This window comes from Pogona vitticeps, chromosome 2 (genome assembly GCF_051106095.1).
Source record: "Pogona vitticeps strain Pit_001003342236 chromosome 2, PviZW2.1, whole genome shotgun sequence".
NCBI classification, from domain to species: domain Eukaryota; kingdom Metazoa; phylum Chordata; class Lepidosauria; order Squamata; family Agamidae; genus Pogona; species Pogona vitticeps.
Genome location: NC_135784.1, coordinates 49,722,890 through 49,743,129, shown reverse-complemented (window position 1 = coordinate 49,743,129; position 20,240 = coordinate 49,722,890). Strand labels below are relative to the sequence as shown.

The 20,240-nt window shown below is 37.4% G+C and overlaps 1 protein-coding gene across 13 annotated transcripts in view; it reads right to left on the bottom strand.

The window, feature by feature from the left end:
- Positions 1-1,406: 1,406 nt before the first annotated feature.
- CHL1 (cell adhesion molecule L1 like) overlaps positions 1,407-20,240 on the bottom strand; it is a 304,506-nt gene continuing 285,672 nt past the window's right edge. For 6 of the 13 annotated variants that reach the window (XM_020791014.3, XM_078385207.1, XM_072989445.2 and 3 more), the window contains 6 exons: positions 18,920-19,042; positions 17,010-17,189; positions 11,738-11,899; positions 9,439-9,570; positions 8,252-8,324; positions 1,407-5,502 (listed from right to left, as the gene is read on the bottom strand). In XM_020791014.3, the coding sequence (XP_020646673.3) occupies positions 5,286-5,502; positions 8,252-8,324; positions 9,439-9,570; positions 11,738-11,899; positions 17,010-17,189; positions 18,920-19,042 (887 nt within the window). In that variant the 3' untranslated portion in view covers positions 1,407-5,285. The remainder of the gene's footprint in view (positions 5,503-8,251; positions 8,325-9,438; positions 9,571-11,737; positions 11,900-17,009; positions 17,190-18,919; positions 19,043-20,240) is intronic. The other 7 variants (XM_078385206.1, XM_078385209.1, XM_072989447.2 and 4 more) reach the window with 2 other exon arrangements.

Sequence of the window (20,240 nt, the reverse complement as noted above, 5' to 3'; positions counted from 1 at the left end):
ACCCGTCCTCTTCCTTTGCTGGCACCCACCTGGCCGCCCTTTATTCTACTGTGAGCTTATCTGGTTGCCTATGGGGCAGGATAGGAATTTTTGACCCGTATCCTGATTGGCATTTTAGTGGATTTTTTGCTTATTCCACACTGGAACAGGCGCACTGGATGTTTAAAGGTGGAAAATTGGTCACACTGGTGGATAGTGCGGATATAACAGGTCTTGTTGGCGAGTCCCATTTGCAAACTCAGGTAAGATATAGCCCATCTGACCTCTCACCACTGAGGATCGTGCGATTACAGTGCTTGGGGGGAAAGATGCGTTGGGGCCACACCTGGACCAACAGTCAACAAGGAGAAGCTGGCTTGAGGCCTGGGGTGGGCAAATTGGGGTCGGCCAGGTTCTCACAGTCTTTAAGACTGAGAGAACTTGGGGCTAGGAACTCGCCCATTTGTTGCTTAAGGGGTCCTCTGAGACCTTTGTGCTTCAACCTGATTTCGCACTATGGAAGGACCCCCCTTTGCCAAAAGATTATATTTAATAAAGTGTGGCCCGTGATTAACCCATAATTCTTGTCTCATGTCTTCATTCCAGGGTTGGGAGGGCAATTCAGTTTATCTTGTTAATGAGCACACAGTTCCATGTCTAGTTACTGTATAGTTGTGAACATGACAAAAATGAAAACACAAAGTATCAGTTTATTTGCTTACCATGTGAAGTATCAAATATTATTGAAGTTGCACTGAGAGGCTTCTCATTACTCCCATTTTTAAGATAATAGTATCATTGTCATCTTAAATAGGAAACAGAACGTCTCTGCAAAAAAAATCAAACTCTATTTTCTAGATTCCTTGTTTTACCAATTAAATTTACATTGTAAAATATTAATATTTTGTTTTCACAATATAGGTTTCTCAAAAGAATTATATATTTCATGAGTAAGTATGTTTAAAAGGTTTTCAATTTGTTTTAAAAGGTGCTAGTGAGTGTCATCTGGAGGATAATGGCATTGCTTGGCCTTCTTCTTCAAGTACACTTTTCATTATTGTCCAATGGATGCATACTTGTAACAGGTCAATGCAGATTTGGGCATTTTTGACATTTTGAGTATTTTAGCTATCAGGCATCACTCTTAAGGGGTAAGAAATAAAAGCATTTATAGAGGGAGTAGAACACAAAAAGGACACTGAAGTATTGGCAAAGACTATTTTAAAAGCTGGAGCATATTCTTTCTTTCTTTCTTTCTTTCTTTCTTTCTTTCTTTCTTTCTTTCTTTCTTTCTTTCTTTCTTTCTTTCTTTCTTTCTTTCTTTCTTTCTTTCTTCCTTCCTTCCTTCCTTCCTTCCTTCCTTCCTTCCTTCCTTCCTTTCCTTTCCTTTCCTTTCCTTTCCTTTCCTTTCCTTTCCTTTCCTTTCCTTTCCTTTCCTTTCCTTTCCTTTCCTGTGATGATCAATATGAGGTTCTTACAGCCCAGTGCAGTTTTTTTTTTTGTCCAACATGGGTTCTTAAGAAAAGATGGATGCTTCAGATTTGCATTATTTACTAAATCTGATTGTTAGTCCCAATGAGGTAATAAGTATAAAACAATTAGACTGAAGTTAATGCTTATGTAAATCTAATTGATTCAATATGTCTACTCTAGTGGGGATAACAACTGGATGTAATCCTTTGTTGTCTCACATAGAACTGGGACTTAGAGTAGGACCTGATTACAATTCTCCAACTTTCAATTAATGTAGGTCTGAGTTAGAAAAACAACCCTGCAGTGCAATGGGCTGTTTTCCTGATTCAGATGTGCAGTAATGGAAAGTTCCTGACAGTTCTAAGCAGTAGGAAATAAATTATTTTTCCCCTCCAACAAAAGCATGCCAAGAAATCAAGTTTGCTGGAACTCTGCCTTCTCACATATGGTTTACAGTACAGAGACAGATTTTTTCTTTATTGACAGCATCTAGAAATTTTTCTATCATAGAATAGCTTAGTTTTTCTTTTTTAAAAGACTGTATTTTATGGCCTATTTACTCTTATCTTAGAATCTGGTAGATATTGTGTTAAAGTTTGGGAAACACAGAATTATAGAATCACAGAATAATTGAGTTGGAAGAGGCCTTATAAGGCCATAAAGTCCAAACTACACAATATGAATTTAAGAAGGTAAAACCTTAGAACAGAGTAGGAAGTCCACTTTTCCCTTTCACTTCAGTAAGTGTTAAGTGGGGAAATTGCTGACAAGTTAAGGAATGTAGCCCTCTGGCTATATTATGTGCAGAAGGCCTGTAATAGAATATGTATAACAGGGCTGGCTCCAGGTTTTACAAGGACCATGAGCAAGATGTTCCCCTCTTCCCTGAGCAGGCATCCCCTCCACTATGAACACTATTCATTTCCCAATTGGGCTCAGACGGAAAGGATAAAGGCAAGTGGAGACGCCTTCTTTCCTGTTAGTTTAATTCATTAAGTGCATACTGTGTCCATCTGTCAATATATGCATACAGGTGGATTCTGTCACTCTTCAGATGCTTGCATATGACAGATGAGAGCATAGCTTATGAAGGTAAAAAGCTCAACCAGATGCCTGGCAAGGGGCCATCTGCTGGAACAGGCTCAATTACACCAACCTCTAATGCTAGTCCTGAATCAGAGAGGCGTCCCAGAGCTCAGAAATGTTTCTTATTTGGAATACATTTCCTAGGATTACCCAGCCATCATTATCAGAAGCAACTGAAGTAATAATTTTAGAAGTAACCTTTTCAAGCTCTGGTATCTCTTCTAGGTTTTGGACTCGCTCAGAGAAGTCAGCTTCACACATTGACTGCTGGTGGACCAGATGAGACACAAGCTACTTTCCACATGGAAAGCAGATGGAGTTATTTGCATCTGGCCAGTTCCCTGGCCACCCCACATAAAGCAATTGATACTTTGCATGTGCTCAAAGACAAGATGAATGGTGGTATCTCCAGATCTAGTAGAAATGTTTCAGATTCCCTTCATTTTATACTAAGGTTTTAGCACTTTACGCTTATAGTATGACGATCTAAAATAGCTCCTTAGTAAGCTCTGGATAAAATGCTCTAACAATCTGCTTGAAGCAATAGGGACCTGTGATGCAGTCTCAAGGGATAACCTGCTTAATTGAACTGCATCTATAAACGAGTTAAAAGAGAATCAAAGTAATGAAAAAAATTTATTTGCACATGCTCATAATAAAAAATGCATGGAGCAGGTTTATCAGCAAATTCTTGCCTAGGATAAGGCTGAGGAGCAAATTAATATTGTTTTCACACAAAATACTGAGGCTTGTTCATCTCAGAACAGTTTTTCAAGCAACAGCCTCCAATATAACTTTAATTAAGACAACTTATATGTATCATTCAAGTAACTCTGGATAATTGTTGCTTCTTATATCCAATATAGTACTTTGTGTACTGTGTGTACTGAAAGGTCACATATAAAAGGCTTTCTCAGAAAATACATTTGCTCTGATTCAACACAATGTAAATAGGAACCCATATGAATGTTAAAATAGTCATGAAGACTTCAAAGGAAGAGTTTTACAAAAGATGATGGGAGAGAGGAATTTGTTAGAAATATTTCTCAACACATTTTATAGGCGAAAGTGTTCCTATTCAAAGAAATCCAACCCGCAGGAGAAACTCAGTAGCTACTCAATGAATAATGCTGTGCTACCATTGTATCTGTCTGCAGATAAACCAGGTATGGGTGGACCTGAATAAATCAATGTGAACATAATATGTACAACAATTCACAACTGGTATTTCTCCATACTAATATACAGGTAGGGCGCTGCTACACTGAACATGCTTTTGAAGATAGCACTCTCCATAAAAAAAGAATTCATTTTATATTTCATGGGTGAGAGACAGGAGATCTATTTGTATTAACTAGAGCTCCAGGTCTCTGAATCAGCCATATACTGTCCACAACCATAGGAAGGTTATTGCAGCTGATTGCATAAAGAAAGAGTGCCAGCTAGTGGGGAAAAGAGATAGAAGTTACAGTAGCTTTGAAAACAGCTTTTTTTTGTAGATAGATCATTCTGTCTTCCTAAGATGCTGCCAGTGACACAGAGTACAATTTCAAAAACCAATGGGATGATTCCTTCGGGATATTAAATAATGTCTCATATGGAATGCAGTTTTCACTTACAATGTCTTCCTGTATGCAAGTGTTGCTGCTTTCCCTGTCTGGTGTCTGTGATACCTGTAATACTGAGGCTATATCAGATTATTGGGGAACTTTGGGTGTGTTGGAAGAATATATACAGAGGAACAGAAACAAGACAAGAAAAGGGTTCTAGTTAAGACCCTGTTTTACTATGTACAGTGTGCCAAATAAGTATTAAAATGCCCTGCACCAGTAGTGTTTCTGATACAAGATGGCATACTGCTACCCTGTAGGTCACTGCTCAAACACTAACAGCAGCCACCTTTAGCAAGATGAGGTGCATTATAGGAAAAGTTCAGAGGTATTGTGCAGCACACAACTGACTACTAGAGCTAATGTAGTGAAGGAAGGACTGGAAATTATTTTCTTGAATGAGACCCCAAAAAAGCATTGGCTAAGATGGGGCAGTTTTGCCAGTGCAATCTTACAGCTCAAATGCAGTGTTGCCAACTAAGACAATGGGGCTCTCTTTTACTGCTGGTAGCCCACCACACTGCACCCAAACCTGCCCTTTGGGAGAAATTTTGAGGGTGCACAACATGGGGGCTATGGAAGGCAAAATGAGTCATTGGCTGACGTCCTTTTTGGTGCCCCGGCTGAAATCTGTTTTTTTAGCAGAACAGCCCAGTTGCTCTTTATATCCAATAAACATTCATAATAGGATTACATCAGGAAAAATAGGCCCACTGTCCAAACTAGAGACACAGTAGTAGTAATATGATGTTAGTGTAAATTGTTTGATTGCTGCTATAGCCACACATAGCTATAGACCTGGGCTGTAAGAAACACAGAAGGTATCATGTCCCCATATATATATATATATATACATTCACAAACATATATAACACGGAAGTAGCTGAGGTTTTGGTCAGACTGAGTGGCATGTGTCGTATCAAATTTTAGTTCTGAGTCACATTTTAATGGGATGGAAATGCCTGTGGCATAAAGAAGAGTTTCACAAATCAGCTCTGAAGTCAGCTCCCTATTTCTACTAAGGCTGAATGCTGAGGTCTTGAACTTTTTTTTGCAGCCTATTTCTGACTTGGATGATATCTGATGACTAGTAAAGATAAATATGGTGACTTGAAATGAATGATTCATGCTAATATTTTATGCATGGAGAGGAAAAGTTGCTGTAGAACTCCCGATGCTTTCAGCTGATGCTTTCTCCTTACATCCGGTATAAGCGCCAATAAATGAACCATCTTCACTGAACATTCTGTGGTCCCCTTCTCCATAATCCACCAAACTGTCAGCGCTTTCTGCAGCCTTAATGTCCATGTTCAGAGACCGCAGGCTTCCTTTGAGAGGCTTTTCATCACTGTCGCTAGAAAAAATAATGGGGAGAACACTTATGAGAAGCATGAATGTGCATCAGGGAAAGAGCAATTAGGAATCTTGTATAGGGGATTCAAACTTACAAGAGGCCGCATAGGGCATAAAATGAGATATTTGAAAAAGTCAGTCAGTCTAATTTAGAGCAAAATCAATCACAATTTAAGGCCTGCAGGCCGAGGCAAAGACACAGTCCCGAAACCAGCAAAATCAGGGAGGGGACAGGTTGTATTTGTCTTCACTGTGGAAGGGATTGTCACTCTCGAATTGGCCTTCTCAGCCACACAAGACACTGCCCCAAGACCTCTATTCAGAGCACGTTACCGCAGTCTCTTGAGACTGAAGGATGCCAACTGAACTGAACTGATTTTAATGTACTTTAATGTGCCTTTAAAATATACTAGCAATTAACTATATTTGTGGTCAAGGTAATTGGAATGTAGTATTCATTCATTCATTCATTATATTTATACCCAGCCCATCTAGACAATGGTCTACTCTGGGCGGCATAGCAGGATTGTTTTTGGCATCAGACATCATGCCAACCATTGGCCAATGGGAGATATCCTCAAAATTAATCCAAAAAGAAAATTCAAAAGTGCAAGATGGTTTTGTGTTGAAGGTTTTCCAAGTCTAGCCTGCTATTGGGTTCTTCCACAGAGGTAACACTGTTCTTCAGGAGCACTGTATAAACTTACTGTTCATAACAGACTAGACAGAAATAAAAGTTCACAGATCCTCACTAAGGTTCCATTAATGAAAAGATTCCTTCTGTTCATGGGTGGGACTGAGTTCCTCCAGGGGATCTAGTGGCAGAAGGAGAATGGCAATTTTTGCTAATTTTCTTTTTTCCTGCATCCTAACCATTTTCTCAGAGGTTCCTTCACCTCTCCAGGTTCATCAAAATAATTCTGCTCAGGAGTACTCCTAGGAGAAGCAAACTCAGGGTCCTAGCCATAGAATCTTCTAAGTCTGCTTGTCCTGTCATACCAAAGATTACTAGGTAGAAATAATTTTTTTATATTTTACCTACTTTGTTCTCATTAGCTGCAGACACTTCAGTTATTACACTGTGGCTGAAGATTGTGTAAGCCAAAAATACTTCCCTTGTCCTATTGTAATTTAATTAACATAGTTTGCTCTAAGAGGCTGTTGCTACTAATTGATAGGAAGAATTACACTGGGCAGGCATCAATAGAATGAAGTACAGTGTTATTTAATTTCATATTGGACTCCAAAGAATAGGTCTGAGTACCATAAAAACATGAAAACAAAGTAATACGCAGATTGCATATTACTTATCTAATGTAATGGAAGCAGGAGTGTATTATTTCACTTCTTCCATGCTTCTTTTTCTTGGCATAATTTTTTTCAATTACACTTTTGCCTTTGTGGTTTCACAGTGCTGTGCCCTCTCCTTATCTTCTAGTCTACAGAACATTAATTTTATAAGAAAGTATAGCAAGTATTCTTGCATGATACCCACACTGCTATTAAATTGTGCAATATAAACATCCACATGGAAAAATTGACAGTTCCTTTTCTAATAGATCAACATTAGAGAACCTTGGGTTCTCTGATATATTTCAAATGTCTTCCATAATCCCTTGTTCTTTCTCATGCTGATTGAGGTTTCTGGGAGGTGAAGTCCAGAATATCTGAAAGACCACAGGTTCCTGAATTAATGATGAAAATGACAGCCTTGATGGCAAATAGTCGACAATTCTCATCTAGCTTTGAACCAGTTACTAGCAAGCATTTATAGTATAGTATACTTCGGTACTAAATTGGCACTAAAAGCTGGCATTCTGCTCATTTTAATTAGAGCACAGATGTCTACACAGAAGGTAAGAATGGATCAGGATAAATGATGTGGTAAGGATGAAGACTGTTAGAAGGAACAGTTAAGGCAGGAAGGCGAGCTGAGTATTTCATCTGGAAAGAAACCTACATGGCTTGCTTACCTTTCTAATTATCTGTCCCATTAGAAAGCATTAAAACTGAATATATATGAAGTTATGTAGGACTAAATATTTTTCTCTCTCTTATAGGACATCATTTGGGTGCAGTAAAAAAAACTGTTCAGCTCTTTCATACACAATCAGGACAGAGTCATATACTCTTTATACACAGGTCTGACATATTTCAATATATAGCTGAATTGCCAGTATAATGTTCCTTTATTTGGGTGCAAGGATGTTGCGAAAGAGTGACTGCCAACAATTACATGATAAATTCCAGTTGGATACTATAAAGCTCTTCCATTATGTAGATGCTATGGGTTGTGTTCTTGTTTTCTGTGTACTTAAGAGGAAATCCCCATAGCAAAACATTTCTCCAGTTATGAGAAACAAGACCTGAGTACTAAATTTGTATGCAAGGACTTCACTATGTAAAATGGGCCATGGATGGGAAATGGCAATGTTACTTCTCTGTTTGATAACTAACTGAGATGGCCTAAGACTGTAATCTTCATCTCATTATAAGGTCACTATCTAGATATTTAAAACATTTTGTGTAAGAGACATACTAAATTTGAACACTACTGCACACACAATTTCCCTACAACAAAATGTGCATACATTCTGGTATTTGAAATATATTTATATAACAATATAATTCCAAGACATTTCATTTCAAAACTTGCAAATTATTGTTGCTTTTTGTGTTGCAATTAAAAAGGTATCCCATGGACTAGTTTGTGTTATTCATTGTTATAAAAACCAGTGTGTCTCACTAACCTGTATTCACCAAAGATTTCATCCTTTATGGATTGGCCTTCTGGATCTGGATGCAAATCTTCTTTTTCTTTCACTGCACACATAAAAATGTGATTCAGTTTTTCAAATTTTTAAAAAGTCATTTTTCACTCAAGTATGAACTGGAAAAGAACTTAAGTCATCATTATCAGTGAAAATAGAATAAATATTTCAAGGTATTTCCAAAAGATACCATTTTAAAAGAAGGGGAACTAGTGTAGTGGACTAAACTCCAACTGTGGTATTCAAATAAACCCCTACCACTGCTGATTTATATGCTGCTTTAACCTGGTTAACTCTTTCAATCTCATCTGCTACAGGACACTTATTACAAAAACAAAAAACAATGGTATAGATAAACTTTTGTAACAGGCGTTTAAAGATGGTGGTGGTGCAAGTTTAAAAGAGCAATCACTCCAATCATCTTCATGACAACCATCTTGTGAAGATCTGCATGTGTTAAAAATCAGAAACACCAACTCTATATTGCACTTTCTACATAGTCTCCACACAACATTTTATTCGGTATTTGAAGAGGTCATGCCAAAAGCATAAATCAATTGCCTATGTATGTAGCTGTTTAATTTAACTATAATGATGAGAGAGTTAGACTGAGCAGAACTTGCAATGTGAAATCTCCCCTTGAAAGGTTTTGCCTCTATATCCTTCCAATTCCTCGGGGATGGGCTAACTTGTCATGGGAGCTAGCACTCTCTTGTTTCCTTGGAGAAGAGGAAGAGACTTAACAGATATCAAGGTGGTCTCACTTTCAGGTCTGAAAATTCTAGCTGAAAGTGGCACCTGCAGCAACATTTTCATCTTTGGTCCTTCAGATGTTTCAAATTGGTAACCTTTGGCCATCCTCACTGGGGCAAGTTGAAGTCCAGTCACTGGAACACTAAAGGTTAAGAATCACTGTTGCAGAGGTTCACCATTGTAGAGGAAATGCTATTTTGCAGATATAGGAAAATTGGGCCACAACTTGCTGGATAGCATTGGCCATGCTGGCTAAGGTATTCTTATAATTGTAGATTTATTTATTTATTTTAAAAAGCAAAATTTCCGTATCCAGTATTTTCTTACAGGAAGAATGATCTAAATGATCTGTCTTCTGGGTGGGAGCCAGGCAAAGGTTGTGCATCAGGTTTGAGAGCATTGGTTTTGATTACCTGAATATTTTCCTCCTTTGTTCCTTTTCACAAAGCAGACTGTGAGCAACAATAAGGTAAGCAAAGCAATGGCCCCCATCAGTCCAATAAACCAGCCTTGTGTAGAGATTCGTTCATAAATTCCAACATAAGCTTTGAATGAAAAAAATATATATACATAAGAAAAGAAGGCTACCTAAATTATGATATTTAGAAAGATATAATTTTAAAACTGATCATGTGTGGGTTAATATACTTATCATACTTTAAAATATAGCAGAACAAATTTCAACATTCAAGAAAGAGCAGATATGGGGATAAATATTTACACTGAAAGCAAAGGAAGGAAGAGTCTGCAACACACATTATTGATAGGTGGAGAGGAGTTCCATGATAACATTTGATTAAAGAGGTTCATGCCAAATAGGAAAGTCAATATGGAATTCAAGAAAGCCTGTCATGCAGAAGCAGTTTGCATAATAGAGATAGAGTTAAAAAGTGTATAGCACATGCAAGTGCTCAGCTAGCTGCATTGGAAATGAAACTATTAAGTGATCCACCCTCTTGTGATTGCTAAACCTGAACATAAGACATGTTTTAATTATTTCATTTTTCTCTTTGAAGACAATGTCCTAGAGTGAGCTTCTCAAATAATTCATTCTAGAGCAGTGGCGGGGTAGTGGTACGTTTGGTACTTCAAATGTTTGGGACTACGCCTTCCACAATTCTTTGCCCCTGGCCATGCTGAGTAGATCTGGTGGAGGTTGTGAGTCAAAGCATCAGAGCCTAAATCCAATTAATTCCAGTTAGAGTAGACCTATTGAATTAATGGGATTTATGTTAAGTGTTGATTTACAATTCAGCTGTTGATTCAATACACTTACTCCAGTTGGGTCAAGCAGTGAGATTTTAGAACTAAATGGTTCCTATTTCTGTTTTGGAATAAACATGGAATAGTCCACTGGCTCTCATCAATATCAGCCTGATCCAGAGGGCTACACATGAATTATCCTAGGAAACTCATGCTTTGGCATGAGTTCTCTTGGGAGAACTGTACATGTAGAGAAAACTATATGCAAGAAAAAACATTAGGAACTTCTGAAGAAAAATTATTGATAATATGTGTACTATAGCCCCAATCATTAAGCAGTATGGTGGCCACAGAACTGATGATACCATTGTTAAAATTCTATCTGGCTGAAACAAAGAAGTGATAAAACTGCCCAACTGCAAGGAAAAATGTACTGATTTCTAAATTATCTATGAATATCTCCAGAATGTCTCCTTAAGACTACCCAGTTTGCCTACATTTTCAGAATTTAATTAATAAATCAAAATGACACAAAATGTACACAAGGGCTATTCAGAAATTTGCACAGACTAATTTCTTTTTTTTCTATAATTAATAAATGAGCTAAATTTTGGGCTGTCCTTTCCCTTATATTCTCACTTTCAGATCCTAAGAAAGTGCACTGCTGTTATACATTACCAGTCAATGTTTTAAGTTTTGATTGACCATGCCTGGTGTCTTTCAATAATAATAATTAGTTCTGACATAGGGCTATACTTTCTTGGTTTTTCTAGATAGAGAGTATTCAGAAGTGGTTTAACATTCTGTTCTTTTGGGACTTTGCTACTGCTCAAGGCCACAGGGAGGAAGAGCAGGGAATTGCAATCCTGACTTTTGCCTCCACAGTCAGATACTCAACTCATTGAGCTACCTCATCCATTTCTAATAGCTGGCTATATTTTCCAAAAAAAAAAAAAAAAAAAATCTTTGCCAAAATATTGCTAGATTATCTGTACTTAAGCACTCCAGTACTGGAGTTGCCTTGATTTCTTATCCAGCCCTCTTTTCCTCCTTAGCACATTAGCATATATCTACACCTTCAACAGCAGGTTGCACAGTCACTTCACATTCTCTGACTTCTGGCTATGTATCTCATACTGGTAACAATAATCTAGCGGAGGTACAATAGTGGTAGAAAGGGACTAATTAAGAAAGCACTTGCATTTGTTACACAGATGTCAGGCACTCCTGAGATTCTAAATTTGAATGAATCAGGTGATGGTTAAATGCCCAGGGCCTGGCGTGGCTTTAGGGAATGGTCATGGAATTGTGAATTTATGGATTTTTGCTTCTGTTGAAATCAGCAGAAAACACCTCACTGAAATAATATAACACAGGGGGTTCAGATTTACCAGATATAATTACATAATATTTTCAGATACAGCAAAATAAAAATTGCTGGAGTTTGCTTTTACAAAAAAATAAAAAATAAAAATAAAGCTCATCTTAGATGCCATAAGAATATCTCACCTCTCCCCCTTGTCTCAATTACATCTGCAGAAATACTATTATTATCAACCCAATGCTTAGTCACTAGTCGAACTGTGTATGCAGTTCCAGGCTCAAGTGCCTCAAGTGGCTGAGTCTTTGGGGTTGGGTTTACTGCTTCAGAAATCTTCCCGACAGCTTTACCTAAGGAATGTACAGAGTCAAGTCAAATATGTGAATTGTGTTAGGGCCGACTAATGAAACTTCTAAAATGTCTACAGGTAAAAATGACACGTTGAGATTTTTTTTTTCCTTCAGAGAATTAAATAGGCAACTCTAAAACAGCATTTCCAATGGGGATTTTGGAGGAAAGAAAAGGATTATGGTTTTACAAATCTATAGAGAACATAAAACATATGTTATAAATTTTTCTGAATGGAATTAAATCTGGTAAAATAACATAAACATATTCATTATTCATTAAATCTTGAATAACAGTTTTTAATCTTTATGTGCAAGAATGCAGGGGAACAACCTGCATATAAACATCAGCATGAAAAATATAACTGTTATTTTCCACAGCTATGTAACGATCTTTATATTTATATAATTCAATGTAACTTTTATATCCCATAGTTGCAATGTACATTTTTATCTATTAATAAAGGCTATTTTTTCCCCTGTCAGTCAGTTTCTGTTACGTATTCTTTTTTTATCCAACTTCATTGCTGAGTACCACAAAAAAATAGACATGATCCATCTAATAGCCTAAAGTATAGCTCCAATACATGTAATAATTCCTTGGACAAACAAATATGTTTTTGTATCATTGACATAAACTTGCCTCTACTGACTTAAATCTAAGGACATTACTCGAACAAGTGCCTACAATGAGCTTCAGCACTTGAAATCCTGCTGCTTTGATACCCATGAGGAGGGCAGGTGACATAACTTTCAAGGCCTTTCAGTTGTCAGTTAACAAATTCCCCAGGACTCTCAAATGCATGCATGCTTTATGTATTTATTTATTACAGTCAAGTGACCAGCTCGTAAAACATATTACATGGCTAAAATATACAAAATACAAATAAAAGAGTGTACAACAGATAACTAGTTGTGTACTAGTTATAGTATATGGGGAGAGTCAGTTACAGCAGTTTTTATAACCATCCTTTGAACCACTGGATCGTCCAGGGCAAACGGGTTTGGACAGGCTCTTCGGGGTATAGGGAATCCTTCAAACATACTCGTAAGCATTTGTAAACAAATGGAGCCCCTCAAGAAACCTAGTGGCAACTTGTTAACTGCCAGCTAGAAGTGAGTGAATGTTACACTGTTTTCTTTCTGCATATAGAACAAAACAACAGTTCATCTCATTATTGTATTAAGAGTCCATCTTAGGAAATTTTATTCAAAAATGTGATAAAATGCTTCAGCCAATATCCAGTTGTGTCATTCTACCAGAATAAATAACACTGAGTTTGCCAGCCCCTGCTTCTGACATGTGTAAGGGGCAGAATCTCATGCCATTCCATGTATGCTTCTAGTTATATGTGGATTAACACAACTAAAAATAACAACTTAATTTTGACTATTCTTGGAACTAAACACAATGTGTATTTGAAGTGTGTAATGGTATAATGATTTTGGGTATTTTACTTTGATTAGATGTGGAAAAAGGTAAAGGTTCCCCTTGACAATTTTTGTCCAGTCGTGTTTGACTCTAGGGGGCTCATCCCCGTTTCCAACCCATAGAGCCAGCGTTTTGTATACTATCCCACAGTCCACCTCTTGAGCCTTTAGACAGCATTGACTCTTTAGGGAAGCTTTCTAAATAACCTCATATACTTGATTTGCTAAATGCATTTACATATTCTAAGACTGTTTAGAATACAGTGTCTATGCTTATTAATTTACTGTATAGAAAACATATAGCAGAATCTGCAAATGTTTAGCCTCTGATGCTAAAGTAATGATAATTTGTTATGAAACTAGAAAGCGAGCGAATAGAAGCTATGAGAGATTAGCAGTCAGAAGACAACTGAGGGAGAGAGAAAAGAGAGGATTAAAACCACTGTGGACATAGTGAAAAAGGGCAGAATTTGATAAGTTTTTTCCAGGACAACAATTCATCAGATATAAATAGATAGTTAATCATAATACCGCCACAGAGAGTTAGACCAAATATGTTGATTGGTGCATTAAACCAAAATGTGATGCAAAGGGTTTTCAGCAGAATTATAATTACGGTATTGGCCAGAGTAGATTTTGCTATATTAGTTCCATGAAGTTAAAACTGTGTTTTCTAATCAAATCACAAATTAAGATTCAGGTTATTACAAGTCATATATTATTACTTTTTTTCTAAATGTATAACATCAAAATGATAGACTTACTCATAACACTTTTGAAAAGGAAACAAGGCACAAAATAAATTCTACTACATCAATCTCTGTCATACCAAACTAAGCAAGTACTTAGAAATTTTAGCTAGATAGGATTAAAAACCAAATTAAAAGGTATTAAGAAAATACTCCAGTTGGTATATCAAGTATGATAGCAATTTTCACTCCCAAATTCTCAGGCTCATGAGAGCTTACTGCCTACGCAACCAGCTTCAGATGATTGAAGTTACTGCTTTTGGAGAGATCTGTTGCGTGCTGGAAAGTAAATATGTTCCACAGATTGCTTTAGACATCTGGTTTAATCAGGCAATACCCAACTGTGTTTCTGCAATGTCATTTGTTATTATTCTGTCATGGTGGAATATTGGGAAGTTACTAGTATGCTTTTCTGTTTACACCATGACAGTCTTAGTTGATTCGTGTGGATGACTAACAATGGAAAATATTATAGTGACTTTAGCTACCACATAGTTAAAATTCAATGTTGTTTCCTTCCCAGAAGCTAATACCAGAGACTTTTTTCCCCTTTCATTTTCATTAAGGCCATTATTTGTTGATGCTGTTGTTCTGCCTCTTAATACTGCCACCTCTTGAAAGCTTGATGTCTCCACCGGTGCCTTACCAATACAAAGAATTTACAGTTGACATTATGGGGTGAAATGATTGCTTTCCTTTCTCCATTTCTGAGAAGGACTTAATTTTGGTGGAATGGATATGATCTTGGAACTTGTTTTTTTAGTAGCGGTGGAGGAACATGGAGGAACATAGTTTACATGGAGGCAGATTTGTAATGTCTTGTGGTATTCATCTTCTGTCTCTCTAATAGTAAGAGTTAAATGGTAACTTAATTTTGTTTGGGGAGAGTATAGCTTCTTGGGGGAAAATCAATGACCCCAAAGTGTTTTGTAGTTGTTGACTGTTTGCTTTGTATACATATATGGCAGGCAGAATTCTGTCCCCCCCCCCCCCCTTATTCATGGCCATCAGCTACTTTGGCAGGAGAATTCAGGGAGCTGCAGTACAAAAGCAGGTTTCAGAACAATTCTGATTGCTCACCTCTTTGGATTAAGAGGAAGAAGTATTTCAGCTTCTTCCCTGAGTGACTCACAAATGCTTGCTTGTACTGCATTAATTTGTTGTTGCTGCTGCTGTTGCTGCTTTTAGTTGAACTAGAAGACTTACTACTCATGGCTAAACTGCAGTACTGCTGCCCAAACTCTGCTCATGACTCGGGTTCAATCCCAGGTAGCTAGCTTGAGGTTCACTCATCCTTCTATCCTTCCAAAGTCAGTAAATTGAGTACCCAGCTTGCGGGGGTGGGTGGGCAGGGCAATGTGTAACCTACATAATTAAATTATAAACCACCCAGATATTGCTTTAAGTACTATGGGCTGGCATATTAGCAGCATGCTTTGCTTTTAGGAATCTGGATTTTTAAAAAGCACGACTATTCAACCTACCTCCAATCATATATCATCCTACCAACAGATATAGTTATCCAATTTAGATCACAGTATGCCATAAACAGATGTATTGCAGAATGGTTTTGTGGAGTATGTTTGTCAGATGACTCAGTTGAACAAGCCAAACAAAAACATGCTCAGGTTTGTAATTATATGGTAGCAATTAGAATTGTGCTATTTTCTCTCTTTGGACTGCATCTTCCAGTGTCCCTCAGCCAAAGAGACCACAACCATGTTGCCTAGGGAATTTGTAGAATCATAGTAAAAAAACACAGATCTGTCCCAAAAATACACTGATCCTAGTTGGGAGGCACAGACGAAACCTAACACAAAAATAAGATATTTGGCCAGGCATTTAAAGGAATCAGACCCTCTATATGGCTTATCCTAACATATACAAGCTTTTTTGAGAGGCTCACAATCTGGATTTGCGGCCTAAATGAATCTTACCACATCCAGATCAGATAATGGGTTATGTACAAAAAAATACTTGACTCTTTCCATGCCTATATTGCTACTGTATGTTATCAACATCAATGCACTTAGTATATCAATCTTACTTAAATTTTGCCAGCCAGATATCCAGCTGGTTATCCAGTCACTGGAGCACTGAGAAGTGATGAAGCCATTCATCTGATAGCATTTCAGCCAAGTGAGACAGGTATAACGTAGCTTTGCTGAAAGAGACTAGCTAGTAGCTTTTCCCATTGTATTGATGGGGCTCTGCTGAAATTGAAGAGTCTAGCTAGTGGATCATTGTAAATTACAGTTAATGGAGTACCTAAATAACTTATAAAATGATTCTTCCATTGACCACCTCTATGTTAGAAGCTGTTGCCTTCCTTTAGTAGATGATGAGGAATTTTCATAATTTTGTACTTGATGACCATAGCCCAACACAGAGTTTTGCAGTATTCCTTTGAAATAAATTATCTTGAATATACTCATCCACGTTTTAAACTGATACTCTTTTGCTCATTTTTTAAAACAAACCTTTATAAGCTCTGGAATAGTTCCATCCCATGCTAAAAAATTTTAAATCACATTTTTTTCAACCCAAGAGTCAGTGACATGGACTATTCAAAACAATTGCTACGAAACTGGTGACATTTCCTGCTCAAACTGAGCAAATAGAAAGGAATCCATGTGTTCAAGAAATTATCACGGGAACCAATTTTGCAAATACTTCAGGGACAAAACTGTAGAGCTGCAATATCCTCAGCAGACAATCAAAACTACACAGCTCTCTGAAGCCTTAAATGTCAGCCCTTCAGGACTTGGCACAGTTCCCTCTGCTCATGATTAGTGTCAAGGATATGGATTTGAGGGAGGGATAAAGAAAGAAATGAGGAGGGAGAGAGAGAAACACACATATTTCCTCCACATTGAACCTACAGATTTCCTTATGAAAACTGCACTCGCAAAATTATGCTACTTTTCACTTACTACCTTCAGCATTTGTTATGCCTTCCTCTGTGATTGGTTTCCCACAACCTTCTATTGTACAGGCCCTTGCATAGAACTTGTACTTTGTGCTGATGCTGAGATTGGAAAGTCTGAAGCTGAATGTTGAAGGGCTGGTAATATTGATTTCATGTAAAGGGCCAATGTCATCAGTTTCATTAACTGAAAAAAGGGAGAAGCAAAGGAAAGTCTTCGGTTAGAAACCACCATATAAGAGCTGACAAACACACCAGATCACACAACTACAAGCTATTTAAATCACTGTTAATATGTTACAAAAATATACTTTTCTTTTCATACAGATTGATCATTGTTAAAGAAGAAAGAAAAGGAAAAAAAGAAAAATAAGAAACAACTTTTTATATGCAGTTTTTGTTGATATCATATTGTGAATGCCAGCAAAAATGAGTTACAAAACTGGGCAAATATATACAATTATTTCAAGAAGGATGAACTAGTGAAACTTCAGTAATAAATTTGGAATAAATCTGAATAGTGAAAATACCCGACAAAAACTCTCATTCAGGAGCTACTAGCATTTTTGTTTTATCTCTGCAAAATTAGCCTTTTTAAAAAAAGGAAACCATACAACCATCTAAAATGTGTCATGTTAATTATGTATTGACAGCAAAAGTGGTTAAAATGTCATGCATATCCACCCACAATGAAAATCTGCACAAGGACTGGCTTTTTTTTTAAACAAAGTGTCAACAGTCCACTTTACACCTTCAAATTTTTAATAGAACGGCTGTCAGCCTAGTTTCAGGCAATTTATGTAATTCACATAATTACAAAAATTGTGCAAGTGGTACAATTATATTTGTGTGAGCTACATGACTATGTGCAGAAATAGAGAATTTTTTTGTAAAACTTTTTTGTACAAAAAAGAACTTTGGTCAAGAGTGGCAGGAAATGCTCTGACATTCTCCTCCATGAAGAAAATAATTTGTAATTCATCCTTCCTTGCTTGTGAAGACTAGAAAGTGAAATTTAGAACTGCTGGATAGCTCTGAAGTTTAGGTAGCTGGCTGGGGAGCCAGATGATGGCAGCTTGATTCCCCACTTGTGCCTCCTCTACAGGGGTTGGATGATGCACAGGATCCCTTCCAGCTCTGCAGTTCTAAGATGATGATGAAGAAAATCTACCTACTTCATAACTTTAGCTTCTGCATACTAAGCAAATAAAAAGCAATGTTATAATTCTTAGGGAAAAGTCAACTTCATGAAAGCCACAAACTTCACCTGAATTCTGCCATTTTCAGTTACCCTATGTCTTCTCTGTAAATATATGTGAGCTTTTCCTTCAGGTACTGGATAACATTAAATATATGTGAGCTTTTCCTTCAGGTACTGGATAACAATCATAAAATCATAGAAAAGTGAAGTTGGAAGGGGCCTACAAGGTCATCAAATCCAACCCCCTGCTCAATGCAGGAATACAATCAAAGCATATTTGCCAGGTGATTATCTATGTTTTTCTTGAATGCCTCCAGTGCTGGAGCACTCACCAATTCCCAAGGTAACTGGTTCCACTGTCATACTGCTCTAATAATTAGGAAGTCTGGCTTCTTTTAACTTGAGCCCATTGTTGCATGTCCTGCACTCTGGAATGATTGAGAAGAGATCTTGCCCCTGCTCTGTTTGACAGCCTTTCAAATATTTTAAAACTGCTATCATATCACCCCTCAGTCTTCTCTTCTGAAGGCTAAACATACCCAATTCTTTCAGCCTTTCCTCATACAACGCTTGGTTTCCAGCCCCCTGATCATCCTTGTCGCCTTCCTCTGAACTTGTTCCAATTTGTTAGCGTCCTTATTGAATGATGGGCCCCCGATGTATTTTTTGTTTGTTTTGTTTAAACACTATTTGCAAATAGACATTTGTTTACTTACTCATCTGGTACTGTAAAACGTATCCAGTGACAATGCCATTTGGTTTCTTAGGTGGTCCCCATGACAGTGTTACTGAGTCTTTCTCAAAATTCAGTGTTTTCAAAAAGTGTGGCTTTTCTGGGACTGCAAAATACAAAAAGTAGATTAAACTACCAACATGCAAGCTCATTCTATTTAACTTTGGGTAAGAATATAGGATCATTCTATTTGGCTTGATTAACTGTTCCATATAAATGCATGCACTTGCTCAGATGTAACAGACCTTCTTCTCCAACACACTTACAGAGACCCTCCTGGCCTCTTCCCCTTCATCACAAATTTTCCTTGTAGAGAGTAATGTGTGTGCACATTTTCCTTATGGAAAGTAATGTGTCTGCTTATGTGTAGGCGCTCCAGGTGAGCAACCTTCTACAGACATGTCACTCTCTATTTCCAGAAAGGTACGATGAAGGGGAGGGTCTGATTACTCCCCTCTAAGTTTATTGGAGAGAACCAGGTTTTTTTAAAAAAAAAATAACAGTAAGTGAGAGCTGTATACATCACATCAATTTGAACACATATGGCCACATTTTAGAGCTGTGTGCTCATACACATTTGCCCTGAGAATAGGGCGGGCATAGACTGGCATGAAAATTAATGGCAGTGCCAGAAGCAGGCTGCCAATGAACTTCCCAGAGGCCCTTCCCCACATCCTCTGAATGAAAAGATCCTGGTACAATGAGATCTTCTGGCTGTCTCAAATGTGGAAGTAGAAAAGCTAACTTCAGGCAAATCAGGCCATTTGCTGGACTCTTTATCAGACATTGTTCTGTGCCTCAAAAGAAAAGGTGAAAGAAACCAGACTGGAACTGTCTGCCATTTACCCTCTCCTTCCATAGAACTGATGTTCTTTCTTTCTCTATCGCTTTTCAACCTGAACCTTTATCTTTTTATATATATTTTAATGCTCACTAACAGAAAGGAATATAAGAAAATCAGAAATGTTGTCTGGTGCTGTTTGTTCATGGTGGAAGCACTACTTGCCCAATCACAGTTACAGTAAAATCCTGGATTTCTTGACAGCATTTTGATACTGCTCCATAAGGGAATATGGCTGAGGGATTGTTTAGAAAGGTTAGAGAATCTCCTTTTCTGAGCCAATCCATGTCACTTAATTGAATGGGGGTTGTTTTATGTTAGCATGGCCCAGAAAGCTTCTTCTCCTACGGAATAAATGTATCACTCCCCATCCTTCAGCTAGTATTGTATCTGTGAAATAAGGAAGGATTTTTTTTAATTTCTTGGACTACAAATCTCATAATTCTATATTCTGAGAGTTCCA